General features: G+C 36.5%; 2 protein-coding genes and 2 pseudogenes across 7 annotated transcripts; 2 read left to right on the top strand and 2 right to left on the bottom strand.

Annotated features, from left to right (window-relative positions):
* Positions 1 to 593: 593 nt before the first annotated feature.
* LOC104778304 (putative sugar phosphate/phosphate translocator At1g53660) lies at positions 594 to 2,792 on the bottom strand. Of its 3 annotated transcripts, none has more exons than XR_015594608.1 (7): positions 2,568 to 2,792; positions 2,087 to 2,194; positions 1,983 to 2,017; positions 1,770 to 1,882; positions 1,417 to 1,678; positions 1,040 to 1,160; positions 594 to 948 (listed from the first exon to the last, which is right to left on the bottom strand). XR_015594608.1 is itself a non-coding variant. In XM_010502722.2 (7 exons), exons 1-7 carry the CDS (start codon positions 2,673 to 2,675, stop codon positions 836 to 838), a joined length of 999 nt encoding a protein of 332 aa, XP_010501024.2. In that variant the 5' UTR covers positions 2,676 to 2,791; the 3' UTR covers positions 594 to 835. The 3 variants fall into 3 exon arrangements, 2 of the variants coding, with proteins under 2 accessions (XP_010501024.2, XP_087363217.1); XM_010502722.2 differs by having other exon boundaries at positions 1,040 to 1,299; positions 2,568 to 2,791; XM_087507091.1 differs by having other exon boundaries at positions 1,040 to 1,299; positions 2,626 to 2,779.
* Positions 2,793 to 6,191: 3,399 nt separating this feature from the next.
* Positions 6,192 to 8,863, top strand: LOC104778303 (polyadenylate-binding protein-interacting protein 8). 2 transcript variants are annotated; one of them, XM_010502721.3, is made up of 10 exons: positions 6,192 to 6,970; positions 7,251 to 7,364; positions 7,459 to 7,503; positions 7,581 to 7,653; positions 7,755 to 7,867; positions 7,964 to 8,023; positions 8,104 to 8,151; positions 8,263 to 8,331; positions 8,420 to 8,477; positions 8,557 to 8,863. In XM_010502721.3, exons 1-9 carry the CDS (start codon positions 6,674 to 6,676, stop codon positions 8,438 to 8,440), a joined length of 840 nt encoding a protein of 279 aa, XP_010501023.2. In that variant the 5' UTR covers positions 6,192 to 6,673; the 3' UTR covers positions 8,441 to 8,477; positions 8,557 to 8,863. The 2 variants fall into 2 exon arrangements, with proteins under 2 accessions (XP_010501023.2, XP_010501022.2); XM_010502720.3 differs by having other exon boundaries at positions 8,416 to 8,477.
* A 438-nt stretch (positions 8,864 to 9,301) lies between these two features.
* LOC104779353 (putative disease resistance protein At3g14460 pseudogene) lies at positions 9,302 to 13,328 on the bottom strand (annotated as a pseudogene). The gene has a single exon (XR_015594604.1). The product of XR_015594604.1 is annotated as a putative disease resistance protein At3g14460 pseudogene (transcript).
* Positions 13,329 to 13,594: 266 nt separating this feature from the next.
* LOC104779352 (putative disease resistance RPP13-like protein 1 pseudogene) lies at positions 13,595 to 16,689 on the top strand (annotated as a pseudogene). Its single transcript, XR_015594605.1, has one exon. The product of XR_015594605.1 is annotated as a putative disease resistance RPP13-like protein 1 pseudogene (transcript).
* Positions 16,690 to 17,300: the final 611 nt, after the last annotated feature.

The raw sequence follows: 17,300 nt of genomic DNA, 5'->3' as shown, positions 1-17,300 counted from the left end.
TATACATTTTTTGTTACCTGTTACTGTTAGCTTTAAAAAGGAAAACGTTGAATCAAATAATCAAAAACAAACTAGTTTTGGGACCCCGGACCTGTTGAATCCAATCCAATAAAAAGAACAATAATGTGTAGACAATAAATCGGTTATGTGTAGACAGACAATAATCCAGTTTAAGATAACTGAGTCGACGTATGTATTTATCCAGCAAGTCATGCCTTGTTTGTTTATTCATTTGGATGGACCATTTGAATGAACCATTCAAATGTTGTTCGTTTTTGTCAAAAAAAAAGAGCATCATCTAGAATCATTCACATGGATCATCTGAATGGATTTTAAAATTTTAGGCAAAAATTTGAAACTCATTTGGATGATTCTAGTTGGACCATTTGAATGAAGATGATTCATCCAAAAATAACAGGGGAATTATTGATCGACCATCAAATGAACTATTTTTTTGTCTTGTTTGTTGGGTCATTTGACATTGAAATGAATCATTTAGATGTATCATTTAAATAGATCATTTAGATAGAAATGATAAATGATGAAACGAACATGGCCTCATCTGTGAAAGTTTTCTTCTTCACAACATAAGCTGTACTGATTGACACCACACCATGCCAACTCTTGTAAATTAAACAAAAATAGTCATGAAAGCCATTAAACTCTGTTTTGCCAATTACACTCCTTGGCCTATCCTGCCTAAGATTTTATTTTCTTTTCTTCATGCTTGTATAAAATTGTGTGATAGATACAAAAATTTCCCTTTGCCCAAAAAAAAAAGATAAAAAAATTTCCTAAGTACAAAAATTGGTTCTTTCTCTTGTGATGACAAATGCTACCATGGTTTACCGGGCTCCTTGTCGGAAATTACCGGAGATAGAGAAACCAACTTTATGTTTTCGCTGTTCTTTGGCTTGTAGTTGTTATATGCAGCTACACCAGCAATGGCTGCGAGTGAACACAATTCACAAGATCACTATTTTTACTCATACTATAATTCTCAACTTTATGTGACATGATGACCATAAGATGATCTTACCAATGGCATAACCAAAGAGATTGATTATTGTGAGTTTTGTCTCGGCAAAGAGAAGAGCTGAGACCAAAACAACCACCCAATCTTTAAACACTCCAGCAATTCGGATAGTTAGAGCACTTGTCTGCGATATCACAAGAAAAACCGACAAATTGAGAGAAAATGTACAGAGCGAGTTTAGACTCAACACAAGAACATGAAAGTCCCATGTATCCATCTTCGACCTCTCAAGAAATATCCATGGTATGAACAAGCAAATAGCGCTGCAATGCACACATCAATAAAAAAATGTATATATCATCCACCCATGTAATTAAGCTAAGTGTCTAGTTAATCATCTACACTTTTCAGTACATGTTTTTTTCATTTGTGTTCAATACCTGCATGGGCTCATGTAGTACATAAGAGAGACTGGATTTAATTTGATGCCTTTCCTCTTAACAAGAATTTCCATTAAGATTAGCCTCAAAGCTTCTGAAACAATACCACCCATTTGGTAAACTACTCCAATCCAGTTGATGTTTAATTCTCCATAAGACGCGACTAAAACGCCAAAACTTATAACTGACATTATCAAAAGCATATTGCAGCTCATTATTTCAAGGCCAACACAAACTCCAAGTATAAACACAGCAACAGGCACTGCACAAATATAATTCTTACAAAATCAGTTATACATAACATTTTAATTAAATTAAATGAGTGTTAGTAAGAGAGCTAATTAAGTTCTTACTAATGGCCTTCAACATTTGGGAAAATGCAACACTTAAGTAGAGATAAGCAGTGTTTCCTAACCACAGTGTCATTGCAAACATTGCACCAATTGGAATAACTGATGTAACATATCTGAGTACATATAGAGTGGATTTTTAGTTTTAAAAGGTGATTTAAAAGCCCAAAGTAAATCTAGAAATAGCTTACGAATTATGTCTCCTTTGGATCTTACATTTCTAGTGTCATTCCTTCCTCAACCTTCATAACCTTTTAAGGACACTAAAAATTAAGCGTTTTGGCTAATGAACATTAAAGGAAAGATCATTATTGAGTTACCTTAAAAACCTTGGTGAGGAGAAAACACAAAACAGAGGAAAAGCTCATGTGGAGTAATGTCAATCCAAGTGGGTAAGGGAAGTTTATTTCCGTAGATGACAATACCCACTGCATCGTATATATAAATAAAGTCAGAATTAATAAAAATTCATCGATACATAATACATTAACTAAATCTACTGTTGTATGTTGACAAAAAAAAATTAAAAAAAAAAAAATCTACTGTTGTATTAACAAACCAAACCACATTTTAACAAGCCAAACCAAAATTGTTAAAATTAACAGCTTTATTTCAGTTCAAGTTCAAAGCTATTTAATTCTAAAACTGAAAGAAAAAAACAGAACAGAAAATGCAAACTGAACCGAATCTAAAAAAGCCTAATGTCCAGATCTAATAAAATCAAATCTTGAGCCAAAAAGACTGCAATCAAGAAACATAGATCCACGAACATATAATGCTAATGTGAGATTTGACTTAAACCTTATTGAAGAAGATTTGACAGCTAGAGAGAGTAATGTAGAGAAGAATGGAAGCATACGTCACGTGTTCATCTTTGAGAAAGCCTCTGATCCGATTACGATCCGCCATTAGAGTCAACAATCGTGTTGGTCTCTAAACAGCAGCAAAAAAGAGTTAATTTGCCATTATAGTCTTTCGTGTTTTTTTCCAATATTTAATAATACCTCACTTTCGCATCTCCTAAGCAACAAAATACTTCATTAAATAGGTTGACAAAGAAGTAACGACGAATCATCAGGTCCCGTTTTAAGTAACTTCTTTTCTACGAAATCCGTTGTAACTTGATCAAGATGGGTCGGGTGTACGGGTCATAATGGGACTAGAGGCCCAATAGAAGGTCGTTATTCTTCTTTGTGAGGAAGTTGTTGGCAAGAATTATCAAAAACTCAAAAGCTGTCTAGCGAGCTGAAATTTTGCGAAACTTCTAAAATGGATAGTCTCCTTACTTGAAGCTGTGTGTAGACAATGGGTAGTCTCCTAACTTATAAAAACCAATAAATAAAATCAACACATATGTAATTGTGAATATACTTGAACTTACATTTTCCAAAATATTTGTTAGGGTTCAACTAATTCACAATTTTCATTCTCATACACTTAAATCTTACTTCGAGATATAGTTTTTTCAAGTAAAAAGTCAAATGATGGAGAGACTAGAGACGTACTTTAAATTAATTTAATTCCCATCTGTTAGTATTTTATAAGTACTTGTACAGTTATACGTCTCCTACTCAATAAATTTGGAATATTTTCAATTGCTTTTGGTATTACAGATTAGAGTAAAACTAATTCATTAAAGTAATCAGAATCAAAAGAGAGTCTGCGCATAGTCAACACCGTGTAAATGCAATGGATAGATAAGTATTATTATGCATGCATGTTAGAAAAATAACAAATAGTTATAATATAAGATTAAATGGAACGAATAATATATTTTTTTTGGTAGAGGACAAGGAGGTAACAACATCCTTGCTATTTATTTATAAAATAAAAAAAATTACAGGTGGACACGGCGCGAAACCGTGGTTCTGATAGTGTCATCCCTAACAAGCGACTGCATACAACTCGGGACCGTCGCTAACCAATGAAAACCTAAAGATAAAGAAAAAGTATAGTTGGCTAAATCATCAGCTAGACGATTAGCTTCCCTATAAACGTGTGATATGCGGACTATCTAATCTTTTGAAATGAAGCCATGGCACAAACGTACCAGGAACGACAGGGGGTGCGATGCATCAATCCCTATAGTAAGGAAACCAACAACTACCTTCGAATCAACCTCCAGTTCAAGCCGTGTCACCCTCTGGTCCCAAGCAATATGGAGACCGTAGTACACTCCCCATAACTCTGCTAAGGACGGAGAACAAATACCTATATTCAACGAGAAACCTCCACGCCATTGCCCCATCCTATCTCGCAACACTCCCCCAACTGTGGCCAGACCAGGATTCCCATGTGAGGCCTTGTCGGTATTTAACTTGATCCAATATATCACAAAGAAGAATGGTGACATATTTTTATATCTTGCTGCGAATATTGCGAAATATGTATATGGATATTAGTTGTAGAACAATATATGGATAAATAAAATATTTTAGTTGTGTTTGGTTATAAAGATAGCAGAGAAAGTTAACTAAAGTTGTTTCCATATGGATATAAACATTTAATGGCATTCAATGCTAATAATTTTCAAAACAAATTTAATTGTCAAAACACTTTGCAAAAATACTAGTATAGATACATATATAATATTATATTATGTATAGCTAATATACCCTTCAAGCCAAATGATCTTTAGGATAATAGAGGCTTGAAACTGACATCCGACTAAGAAGATTATGTAAAGGACCCGATTGCAATGGATTTGCGAGAATATCTGCAAGCTGATTATGAGAAGCCGCATGAAAGAAAGAGCTTTAGAAAACTCTTTCTTCACTTGATTTTCCATGATTGTTAGCAATGTGCAATGCTGAATTATTGTCACAAAATAGCTTCGCTTGTGAGTTAGGACTGATATGCAGATCCTGCATCATTTGTTTGAACTCTTTCCATTATGTACATTAGACTTGTGTATAGTATAAGCTAAAAGAACCTTATATTATACTAAACATACACTTATAACATTATATATGTATAGTTAATAATATATATAAAGGATATAGAAAATGTATTATTGAAAATAGACAGCAAAAGAGAGTATCTTTGCAAAAAGATATAGAAATAGAGTATTTTTACAAATCCTCCAAATTGGATTTGTGTCACTTTTGTACAATAGGATTTGTGAAAATTTCAATTTCTTTTTGTAGATAGACGAGATATGATTCAATGCAAATTTAAACTAATATTAGATATTTGTATTTTTATATTTTATTATTAGCATAGTTTAACTAAGATTACATAGGACATCCTATATTGTTTTCTAGGCAATCATATTGTTATATTCCTCAAAATTTATAGTTTGTTTTTATTTTTATGTGCTTAACTATTAGGTTTTAAATTGATATCATTTTTTATATATAAATGACATGTTTTATTATTTAATGTTCATATTTGTTTTTTTTTTTTTTTTTTAGAGGTTAATATGTTTAAAAATATCAGTTATTTTTAGAAGTAAATATTTGTTGTTGAATTTAATTTGTTTAAAAATTTATTTATAAGATATTTATGATGTGTCCCTTTACCGAGTTTCCAAATCAACGGAAATAGAAAACGAAGGGGATGTAATCAACTTGACATTTTAAGTGATTTGTGTAAAATTTACAAATTTATGTTATTCAATCGTAGATTTTAAAAAGTATATTAAAATCTACTGTTATTGAACTGATAATTTAAAAATCTATTTTAAAATCCACCGTTATTCAAAACAGTTTGTGAATTTGAATTTTAATGATTTTTAGGGATTCTGGATGATTTGAGAGGATTTGTTTAGTTAGAGATACATAAATCTAAATCTTATGGTTTTAGGTAAATAATAATGTAATCAATAATAAGATGCATCCCTTTGTAAGAAAATGATGTACAAATAACTATAAATTGTGATATTATAAGAATTTTAAGTTATGATATTTATTAAAATGGTAATAACTTATTATGTAAATCTTACAAATGTAATATTATATAATTAGCAAATGTACTTCCCTTTTAATAATAGGGAGATATTTAATTTTTCTATTTTATCTCTAATTTGACACGTGATCATATTAATGTTGATACTTGATTTTTCAACAAAGTTTTAGATTATTGGTTCTTTTCCGAAGAAAATTCATTTCAGTATTTGTATCAGAACAAAAGATTATATTATTGTTGTGTGGTTACTGTCATCACTTATTAAGAGTATACATACAAAAATAACTGAAACCCAAATTTTAAGAGAAGCAGAAAAATAAAATAACAAAACAGAATAAAATGCTAGCAGATGATAAAGTGGAACTATAGGGAATGTGGATTGTGGCCGAAGAATCTCACCAATAGTAGAAAAGAAAAAGTCGCAACAAATCCAAAAGTTTTATGGACTTTTATTATGCCAATTGCAATTATGGAGAAAATATAAAGTTCATAAAAAACATTCATTCTTCTGCTGTTGATATGTTTACGTAACATATTGAAAGACAAAAAAAAGACACTATCCATAATATATATAATAAAATGGAATTATATAAGTTTCTCAAGAGAATGAACATAAATTAATAGAGAATCATCTTCTTTATTTTTTTTTGATCTTTTTCGATTTATATATTGTTCCATTTGACGAAATTATTATATAGAAGAAAATATTAAAATTTCTTAATTAGTCCGGAAAAAGGCCAAAGCAAGAAACCAAAACCCATCATTCCTTTTTCTTCTTCTTCTTCATCGCCACAGCCACAGCCACCGAATCAGATTTTTGTATATATCTACGATCAAAGCATTCTCGTTTTCGAATTCTGATAAAACTTGGTTACTCTCATCAAAATTTTGCATTTTTTTTTCTCATTATCCCAAATAAAATACGACTGAAGGAGAGAAAGAAGAAAAAGCTCGCAACTTTTTGATTCCTCTGTTTGGATTTTTTCTCTGATCTGAAAATAATGGCTGCGATCACTGAGATGCCCACTGATCCAAATGAGGCAATCAACGATGGTGGTGAGGGAATTGAGAAGAGCTTGGTGACGGATTCTAAACCGGAAACCGAATCGGACCTCAAACCCAAATCATCCAAACCGGAATGTGATCAAATGAAGAAGCTTGTGGCCATGTTCAAGAAACTCAATCCTCAAGCTAAGGAGTTTTTCCCTTCTTACAAGAAGAATCTCTCTTCTGACGATTCTAAAAAGCCATCTGCTGAAGACAACAACAACAACAAAAAAGATGGCATTCACCGCAGGGTACACTCTATTATCCTGCTTCTCATTGATCCATTTTGATTGAAAAGTTTGGATTTTGATTGTTGAATCTTTTAATATTATCAGATTATGTTTCTCAATTGAGTTCTTTGTGCTTGATGGTTCAAATAGAAAAAAGTTTTGGTTTTTGATCTTGTTTTGTTTGATTTGGTTGTTCCATAAGTTACATTGTCTAAGTTTTCCAACTCCTCTATGATCTTTATATAACATTTCATCAATTGAAATATGGTAAATTGTCTGTTTTTTGTTTTGTGGATTACAGAGAAGAAACAACTTTAACCAAGGGAGGAGACTGAGGTTACCTGGAAGAGCTTCTAAGGCTCAAAGGGAGGATAGTATTAGAAGAACAGTATACGTCTCTGACATTGATCAGAGTGTAAGTTACCTTAAAGCCTCTCTCTTCAGGTTTTCAGAAATGTAGTTCAATGTTGCATTCATTAATTACCTACATATTTTATTTTTTCAATTAGGTGACTGAGGAAGTCCTTGCTGGCTTGTTCAGCAGCTGTGGACAAGTAAGTCGAACCCCTTTTAGATTTATTTCATTTTGTTATCTTTTGTTGTTGAAGTCTGTAGGAATCTTCTTCTGAAGGTTGTTGATTGTCGAATCTGTGGAGATCCAAATTCAGTTCTTCGCTTTGCGTTTGTTGAGTTTTCTGATGACCGTAAGTTAAAGCTATTGGATTTTTTTTTGTAATCTTCTTTACCAAAAATTCAAGTCTCAAATTTGACTTACATTAGTATGAATGTGTTTGTAAAAAAACAGAAGGTGCACGAGCGGCTTTAACTCTCGGTGGAACAATGATTGGATTTTACCCAGTTAGAGTCTTACCTTCAAAAACTGCTATTCTTCCAGTGAATCCCACATTTCTTCCCAGGGTAACTAGAGCTTCAAAAGACTGCTATCAAATTTGATTCTAGTATATACAGTTTTGTAACTAAAACTTGTGGTTTCCCTTTGGTGTTTTTATCCAGTCAGAAGATGAAAGAGAGATGTGTACAAGGACCATCTACTGCACAAATGTCGACAAGAATGTAAACACTTTTTTTTAGTTAATATAATTTTTGCATTTACGTCCTTGTTCCCAGTTTGAAGATATTCCTTTAAACTGCAGGCTACTGAAGATGATGTCAAAACCTTCTTTCAGTCTGGATGCGGTGAGGTCAGTCCAGAATCCAAAAGCTACTATGTTCTTCTTTCTGAAAGATAATTTGAATCATTTTGTGAATGCCACAATAATACTCAAGTTTATTTCTCTATCTTATCTACACAGATTACTCGCCTAAGACTTCTCGGTGACCAAATGCATTCTACTCGCATAGCTTTTGTTGAATTTGCCATGGTAAGCTCCTCAGATCCTGGTAAAAACTCAGCTTTTGTGTCTTACTGAACAACTGATTATATGTTTGTTTTCGGGATGAAAAAGGCAGAGAGTGCAGTTGCGGCACTAAATTGCAGCGGCTTAGTCTTAGGATCTCAGCCAATAAGGTACATACATGTTTCTCTTTTGTAATAAACCTTTCATTGAATATTCAAAAGATGATATTAATTCTTTTGATTTCTTCAGGGTAAGCCCTTCAAAGACGCCAGTGAGATCACAAATCACTCGATCACCATCCACAAGCTAGGAGAAACTGACTCAGTACTAGCTTTTGCTGATGAAGCAGAGTGATGATGCAACATTTAGTTTTTCCTTCAGTAATACTTTCCAGTTGTCATTTTCTTTTTAGTAGAGCAGTTATATTTCCAGTTATGTAGTATCTGGAAAGCAAAAGAAACCATGAGCATGCTCTTGTTCTGAGTTCTGAAACTCATTTTCAGTCTGAGATACTACATTACAGTTTAATATCTTTCTCAAAGGAAATTTTGGAGCATTTTGGGGAGTTCTCGTGTAGGGTCTAGGCTTTAGTGAATATCTTTTTTCCAACAGACTCATTGTTTTAATGTTTAACAGCAGTTCAAAAGATGTTACCATAATGAAATTACAATGTTGTGTATATCAAATCACAGGTATCACGAAAAAAATGTGGTACGATGCAATGGAAATTAACTGCAAAGACTTCCTTAAAGCAGAGTGGGAAAAATATGAATGTGTCAAATATTCACTCTGTCATTGCCTGCAGTGTCTCTTGCAATATAGATCGGCTTGAAGCATATTTTCCAACTTCCTTCAGTTTGAGCTATGTTTTCTCCGACATTAAGTTTTCTTCCTGCAAGGAAACAAAGCAACAGTATGAAGATCTACTGAATAAGGGATACATCTTCTGTCTATGTAAGTTTCAATATCATAGACATGTCGCTACTATGTACCTTCAACGCATGAGTTCTTCACCATCAATCACCACCCGCTGGATATGCTTGATCTTGAACCATTCAATTTTTTTTCTGTATATCTTTTGTTTCAATATAGGACAACCATTTATGCGCAGGAGAGACAGGGAGGAAGGAAAGCCTTCATCTGGTAGTGATGCTAACTTATCACATCCGCTGATTTCTAGCATCCTTAGAATCCTTAACACTTTAAGTGCTTTGTTATTCAAAGTTCGGAGATTCTTGAATTCGCTTATCCGTAGAGAGTTAAGACCCCAAGGCAGGAGGTTAAGGTTTTCATCTGGTGGGAAAGATTCAACGTCATCATTTCCTCCCTTGATCTGAAGATCACGTAAGTTAGGAAGTTTATTCAATTTCCACGCCATAGGTCTGAGCTTTGTGCAGAAATTGATGCAAAGCGTTTGAAGACTTTCAGGGAAACCGTAGTAAGTTCCCGAAGCATAGAAAGCAACGTGCTCAACTTCAGGACACTTGTTTATATGGATCGACAGAAGAGAAGTGAACTCTTTCAAATCTGGAGGCAGTTTTTTGAGATTCCCACAATTCGAGATTAACAATGACGTGAGTTTCAAGGTTCCCACTCCGCTAGGGAAAAGTTTCAGCATCGGGCAATCCATAATCTCTAAGGACTCGAGAGCTAAACGACCATCATTATGAGCCACGGTGAAACCACTCAGTTTCTCACAGTGTCTTAATGAAAGGCTTCGGAGATTCTGGAAACTGGCAAACCGGAATTCCTGGAGATTGCTGCAACTACTGTCTATGAAGAGATCCTCGAGCTGTGGGAATATGAGATTTGTTTGCACAGTTTCTAAAAATTCCAGCTTCATGCAATCTCTTATGTACAGGGTTTTTAAAGTGGTGGAAGGGTATTCTCCAGGCAAGGCCTCCAGGGAATGGCAACTAACGACTAAAAGTTCTTGGAGATTGGGACAATCTTGCAGCAAGCTCTCTGGTAGATACTTTTCTCTGAGGCATCCTTCAATATGTAGTCTTTTTATACTTGCATAAACTTTTTTGAGCTGCGGAACTTTTGTCACTTTAATACTCTCAAAACCAGTTTCATCTTCGTCTGTCTGAGGCATCCTTTTCCCATGAGTGCTAGCAGCAGCATCACTAGACGAGGTTCCAAAAATATCTTCATTGTTCCGTGATGAGCTTTCAGGTTCTGGCCTACAGAGCTCCTTGTTTTCTTTATGCAGCTCTTTGTTTCTAGGCAAATATGGTTCTGAAATTTTTCCGTAGTCAACTTTAGTGGAATCAGGAAGCCCCTTCAAGAACTTTTTTGTCAGTCTGGGGCAACTTTTAATGGTCAGTTTGTCAAGGCGTGGAAAGATCCGACCTTCTAGTTCAGGAAAACGCCATTCTTCCCATCTTGGCATGTCGTAGAAACTTAGATCCTCAAGGCATGGAAACGGTTCTAGGGTCGATACATTGCCGTTCTCACCGTAGAAAAACTCTAGACCAACCTTCTGCAGTATTTTGAATTTCTCAATGCTAAGGTACTTGAGTTTTGGTAGCTGTCCCAGTGACGGCAGCAATATACAGAGGCTGCAACTTGTCAAAGAGACAGAGGTCATGCTGGTAAATGAAGTATGACCCAACCACTTAGGAAATATTGCACCCCCGTACGAGTTTATGCTAACCTTTTTCAAGTTATGATGAGGTTGCAGCATTTGGAGCAACCCACTTTGCTCACAAGCTATTGTATTGCGACCAGAAATTTCCATATTCCATGTGAGGACCAACTTTTTGAGGAGTGGCTTTTCCCTCAAACAAGCGGCACTTACTTCTTCTAGGGTAACCACATTTTGCAACTCCGAGATGTGAAGTGTCCCTTGAAGATGAGAAAGTTCTCTCAGTTCTTCCAGCGAGGCCCCATTCAGATTTCCTACAACGAAATTTGACAGGTTCTGCAGGCTTGTAAGTTTACTAATTCCCATTGGCATCTGTACTAATGGAGTCCGTAAGATGACGAGATAACGCAAGTTGATGAGATCTACTATGCTTTTTGTCAGTGTTCTTAGTTGACGGCAATTTGACAAGAAAAGCGTCTGTAGATTATGGAGTCCCATCACAAATGCTGGAATTTCTATCACTTCGGTGTTGGACAGATCTAGATATCGCAGCGTCATTAGTCCTTCGAATGATTCAGGCAATCTGGTTATATGGTAATGAGACAGGCTAAGAATACGTAGACACCTCAATGTATGTTCTGAGAATTCTGGCAACAGGTCCAGAGCTTTCTCTACTAGTTTAGAACACCCAAAAGGTGAGACAACTAGTGGAAGAAAGGTTCTCAGATACTTAGCTCCACGGGTGAGAGTGGAAGCTACAGAAGAATCCCATTGCTTCCCACAAAAGGATATATGTCGGACCCTCTTTGGTATCTGCACTGAACTCTCATCTTCCAGTCTGTAGCAAAAATCTACTGCAACAGTTTTAGCTAAATCATTCATGAGATCGTGCATTGTAAACCTTTTCTTAGAGTCCACTGACTGGAGAAAAGATCTAGCAACTAAATCATCGAGGTATTTGTTACCAATGTCTTCCAATCTTTGGTTGCTCTCGGTCCCGGGTTGGTATAAGAGGTCAACTGCCATCCATAGAAGCACCAAGTTCTTCCTATCAACCTCGTAACCCTTTGGGAATAAGGAGCAGAATGCAAAACATCGCTTAAGGTGACAAGGGAGAGAATCATAGCTCCGCCTTAGAACTTCAAGGACACTGGTAGTGTAGTGTAAGAAATTGCTTGATACAACTTCCCATTCACTGAGATCTGGCTTGAATTGGAGATGAGATGCAATATATGTTGCTGCTAATGGCAAGCCCTTACATTGTTCTGCGATCTTTTTGCCAACTCTTTCTTGCTCTTGGTCTATAGAGCATACTGACTTATTCTCCAAAACATAACTACGGATTAGCTCCCAACATTCTGTGTCAGTCATCAGCTTCAGTTGGTAGGTTTGAGCTGCCTGCGTGATAGAAGCGACAATATCATTTTGAGTAGTTATAACTATTTTGCTTCCTTGGGATGTGCCAGTGAAAGCAGAGAGGAAAAGTTTCCATTCTAAAACTGCCCTCTGACCAAAAATCATCTAGAACAAGTAGAAACCTCTTCCCCGCAATCGTTTCCATCAGCTGACCTTGAAGTGAAGGTAGATACTCAGTGTTAGCTGCAGCAGAAGTGAGTGTTTGGAGAACATCTTTGGTTACCCTGAAGACATCAAAGTCTTGACCAACATTAATCCACACTTTATGATCAAAATACCTGGCCAAACTTTCTTCATTGTAAACAACTTGTACCAGTGCAGTCTTGCCAATCCCTGGCATACCATTAACTGAGATAACAAGTGGAGTTCCACACGGAACTATATCAATAGACAATAGCAAATTGGTCAAGGCTAGCTTATCTGCCTCTCGCCCAAGATATCTGTCATGAGAATAAAGAAGACGACTCATGTGTGACCTTGGCATCCACTGTGCTTCTCTCATTCCAAGCACTTTTATTTGACCGACAAGACGTTCCAGTAGTGCAAGCACGCCGGGTATCTTTTCATGAGCCATTTCATGCATCTTTTTCTCTTCTTGCGCAAAATTAGATTTCCATGTCCAATGCTTCCGAGTAAGTAATGGAATCATAGATAAGACTTCGAGAATATTTTCTGCCTTGAAGGAAGCATCTTGGAATTCAGTGAGCCACCTTCTAACTCCTTCAACATCATCTGCTTTTTGATCCGCATCAGCAAGCACCTGAGTTCCTGCCAGAAAAGACGCCTTCATTTTCCCCAGTTCATTGATTTCCGAAGGTGTCGTAGCAATACGGTCAAGCCGGTTAAACGCTTCCAAACAATCTAATAAATGAGGGTTTGCCATGTTCTCTCCTTGAAAGCTTGTTGAATGAGAATGAGAGACTTGTACGCCCTATGCCTTTCGTCCAGGTTCTTTGTCTGATCACCCGCAACTGATATTCCCTTTTCTCCTTTTTACCTTACTTAACTATGAGAGGATGAAGGGAGACGACTTTCAATCAAAACATAACCAATAAAAGATGCTCTTAATATAACAGGATGTCCAAATCTGCCTCCGTCCTTACCATCAAATTAAAGGTTTTTTTAGTTGTAAATACTTTTATTTTATTAGACAGATGCACGATGTAACGTGCAATTTATTATGTAGCTTTGTCTATCGTACATTAATTATACTGGTACAACAAGTTTTCATTTGTTTAATTATTTAAAAGTCAATGGAATGGCCTAGTGGATCTCATCAACTGCAAAAATAAAGATCGAACAAAAATAACCTTCAATTTCTTGTTTGACGTTAGCTCCACAAAGACTGAAAGGATGTTTCTCGTTGCGACGATTCTCTCAGGTATCATAGAAGGTCTGATCAAGGCTGTATTGTCTGCTGTTGTCAAGGAATTCTTACAGGCGCAAAAAGATAGTGAGACAATACATGAGAGGGTGCACACCGCACTTTTGATTATAAGTGCAGTGCTTATTGATGCAGAGGAGAAGCAAATTAAGAACCATGCAGTGCAATCTTGGCTCAATGAGCTAAAAGACGCCTTATACCAGGCCGAGGATGTTCTTGATGATATTGCTACAGATGATCTTCGCAAAGAATCTACCAACTTGTCTGACATGGTAACAACCAAATTGACTTACATGATGCCCGCCTGCTGTTCGATCGGCGATTTAAAGAAGGTGAAGGAGAGTCTCGAGCGTCTAGCCTCACAGATAGGTTACCTCAACTTGAAAATCGACACACAGGCGATGACACACATAGCAAGACTGAGGACAACATCTCTATATGAAGAACAAAGAGTGTTCGGTAGACATGCAGACAAGGAGAAGATCAAAGGATTCTTGAAGCCGGATAATAAAGAAAATATCAAGATGGTTGGCAGGGCAACAATAGGAAAGTACCTGGACAATGAGAAGCACTTAGAGAATCAAAGTGTGATATCCGTGATAGCCATTGTGGGGATTGGAGGGGTTGGCAAGACCACACTTGCACAAGTCATGTACAATGAAGAGCACTTAAATAATCATTTTACAAAAAAAGCATGGATTTATGTGTCAGAGGGGGTTGATGTTTTCAGCCTTACCAAGACAATTTACGAGTCGATCACTTCAAGCCAATGTTATTTTACTGACTTAAATCTACTTCAGGTTAGCTTGAAAGAGAAGTTAGGAAAAGAAAAAATTCTGCTCGTTTTTGATGATATGTGGAGCTGGAGTGAAACTTGTAGGGAATGGGATCTGCTATGCCTACCATTTGCATATGCTGCTGAGGGGAGCCGGATTATTGTGACAACAAGAAGTCACCATGTTGCAAAAAATGTTTGTGCCGCTAGCTACACCCTCACACTTCAGCCTCTATCTGATAAAGAATGCTTGGAGTTGTTCAAGGATCGGGTACGTGATGCTCATGAGCAAAATCTAAATCCAAAACTGGAAGATCTTGAAAAAGAGATACTGGATAAGTGCAAAGGCTTGCCTTTGGCTGCAAAAGCATTTGGTGGTCTGTTACGGTTTAACAGAAAAGTTGATTATTGGAGGAGGATCCTAGACAGCAAGATCTGGACTCTTCCAAGTGGTTCGACCAACATACTCCCAGTTTTACGAGTCAGCTACCATTACCTTCCACCTCACTTGAAACAATGCTTTGCCTACTGCTCCATATTTCCAAAAGGGCATGCTTTCGAAAAGGAAAGAGTAGTTCTTTTGTGGATGGCTGAGGGACTCGTGGAGAAGGCGGATAACACAGAGAGAACAGAACATGTTGGAGATGTATACTTTTCAGAACTAGTTTCAAGGTCACTGTTCCAACAAGGCAGGGATACAAAGTTCACAATGCATGATCTTATCAACGAGTTGGCTCAGTTTGCAGCAGGGGAGTTCTCCTTCAAGTTTGAGAATCCAATTCAAGGGGTGTCAGGAAAAACCAGGCACATATCATACTTACGAGACCAATATAGTGGCGAGGCTATGAAGTTTGAGATGCTGCACAATGCAAAGTCTTTACGAACTTTTCTTCCTTTGAGCGATGGAAACTCTTCCGAAATCTGCAATTTAAATACTATCGTCAAAGACAAGTTACTTCCCAGTCTTACCTGGCTGCGTGTATTGTCTTTGTCACACTATAGTTTGGTGATGTTGCCGAAAAACATTTTCAAGAAAATGAGCCATGTCCGGTACTTAGACCTTTCTGGAACTGATCTCAAGAAACTTCCACCATCCGTTTGTTTTCTGTATAATCTTCAGACTCTTCTGCTAGCGTACTGTTACAATCTGATCGAGCTAGACGAAGCTATCTGCAATCTTACCAGGCTGAATCATCTTGATCTGACTGATACAGTGGACTTGAAACAGATACCAAAACACTTTGGTAGATTGAAGAAGCTCCAGAATCTTACCAGTTTCGTTGTTGGCAAAGGGGAAAAGATCTCTGTACTCAGAGATTTTACAGAACTTGGCGGCAAACTCACAATCCTCGACCTGCATAACATTGGGGATATCAACGATGCGGAAGAAGCAAATTTGGAGAGCAAGACCCATCTGAAAGAGATAGATTTTACTTGGAGAACACAAACTCGTGTCGAGAGCTATTATCCAATGAAGGATAATGAAGAGGCAATCTTTGACAAGTTACGTCCAAATAACCAGATAGAGAAACTCACCGTAACAAAATATTATGGAATAAGTTTCCCAGCGTGGATGAGTGATCCTTCTTTCGCTAGAATCGTACGTTTGAAACTCATTGAGTGTAAAAATTGTAAGCATCTGCCATCTCTTGGGGGACTTCCAGGTCTCAAGGAACTTTGGATTTCAAACCTCAAGGAGCTGATAAGCATAGGTTCAGAATTCTACTACAGCAATTCTGAACCGCGTGATCAAAGACAACAACCGTTTAAGTCCCTTCGAGTATTGTCATTTGAAGACATGCCAATTTGGGAAGAGTGGGAGAACGTAGAGGTCTATGGAGGAACACTATTCCCTAACCTCGAGGAACTTGTGATAGAAAGATGTCCAGAACTGGCCAGTAGTCTACCGGGCCGCTTCCCTTCTCTGATCACTCTACTAATTCATCAGTGTCAAAAGTTAGTTTTTCAGCCGGATGCACGCAAGTATAAACAGCTTCAACAAGAAGGAATAACTAGACAGTGAGCTCTCTAGCCACATTTCCGCTAGACGAGGACGACGTCAATAAGAAAAGAAACTAACCCAAGGTTTATTGAGTAAGTCGCTCTGTTTTTATTTGTAATTTTGTGCAAATAAAGGGATATTGGACTCGTTATTTTGTGGACTCTTGTGTTACTTGCTCTGATAATTCAAATTTTACTGTGGTTTCAAGTCCTGAAGATAAGTTTCCTTCACTATTGTTGGGTTCAATATATTCATCATACACTACTAAAACTGCAGAGAGTAATTTCATATTAACGAAATCTTGGTTTCATAAGTAAACGTCGTAACTCAGAAGTTAAAACCCGCCATCGGTTGTTGAAGTAGTAATATAGCATCATTGTCGAATTTGTGGAGATCTGATGGAATGGTCCCTCTTCCAAGCCAAAGAGATATGTTATGTCTATCTAACACATGAACAAGTAACCAAAGAGATAAACTCTGTTTTGTCAAATTTCAAGTGACATTGAAGTCTTTAAATACACAAACGAAACAAAACAGATTGATAACCAAACCTAGAAACTAGGGTTGGTTATGATCTTATCAAGATCGGTTGCTGATTGTCGAATTTGTGGAGATCCACATTCAGTTCTTCGATTTGCGTTTGTTGAGTTTTCTGATGACTGTAAGTTCTAATTATTGGATTTTAGTCTTCTTCTTTACATTAGTATGAATGTGTTTGAAAAAAAAAACAGAAGGTGCACGAGCGGCTTTTAACTCTTGGTGGGACAATTTTAACAAACAAAAAAAAAAACTCTTGGTGGAACAATGATCGGTTTTTACCCAGTCA

This window comes from Camelina sativa, chromosome 3 (genome assembly GCF_030686135.1).
Source record: "Camelina sativa cultivar CO46 ecotype springtype chromosome 3, ASM3068613v1".
Lineage (NCBI taxonomy): Eukaryota > Viridiplantae > Streptophyta > Magnoliopsida > Brassicales > Brassicaceae > Camelina > Camelina sativa.
This window is presented reverse-complemented; position numbering and strand designations above follow the sequence as displayed.

What these genes read in the sequence shown, in the direction of transcription:
- LOC104778304 (XM_010502722.2), bottom strand. Translation starts at nt 2,675, where the DNA reads ATGGCGGATCGTAATCGGATCAGAGGCTTTCTCAAAGATGAACACGTG. An exon ending in TCCTCACCAAGGTTTTTAAG is followed by an intron (nt 2,018 to 2,086) that starts GTAACTCAATAA and finishes TGTCCTTAAAAG; the next exon opens with GTTATGAAGGTTGAGGAAGG. An exon ending in GAAGGAATGACACTAGAAAT is followed by an intron (nt 1,883 to 1,982) that starts GTAAGATCCAAA and finishes ATATGTACTCAG; the next exon opens with ATATGTTACATCAGTTATTC.
- LOC104778303 (XM_010502720.3), top strand. Translation starts at nt 6,674, where the DNA reads ATGGCTGCGATCACTGAGATGCCCACTGATCCAAATGAGGCAATCAAC. An exon ending in TCTCTGACATTGATCAGAGT is followed by an intron (nt 7,365 to 7,458) that starts GTAAGTTACCTT and finishes TTTTTCAATTAG; the next exon opens with GTGACTGAGGAAGTCCTTGC. An exon ending in CTTTTGTTGAATTTGCCATG is followed by an intron (nt 8,332 to 8,415) that starts GTAAGCTCCTCA and finishes GGGATGAAAAAG; the next exon opens with GCAGAGAGTGCAGTTGCGGC.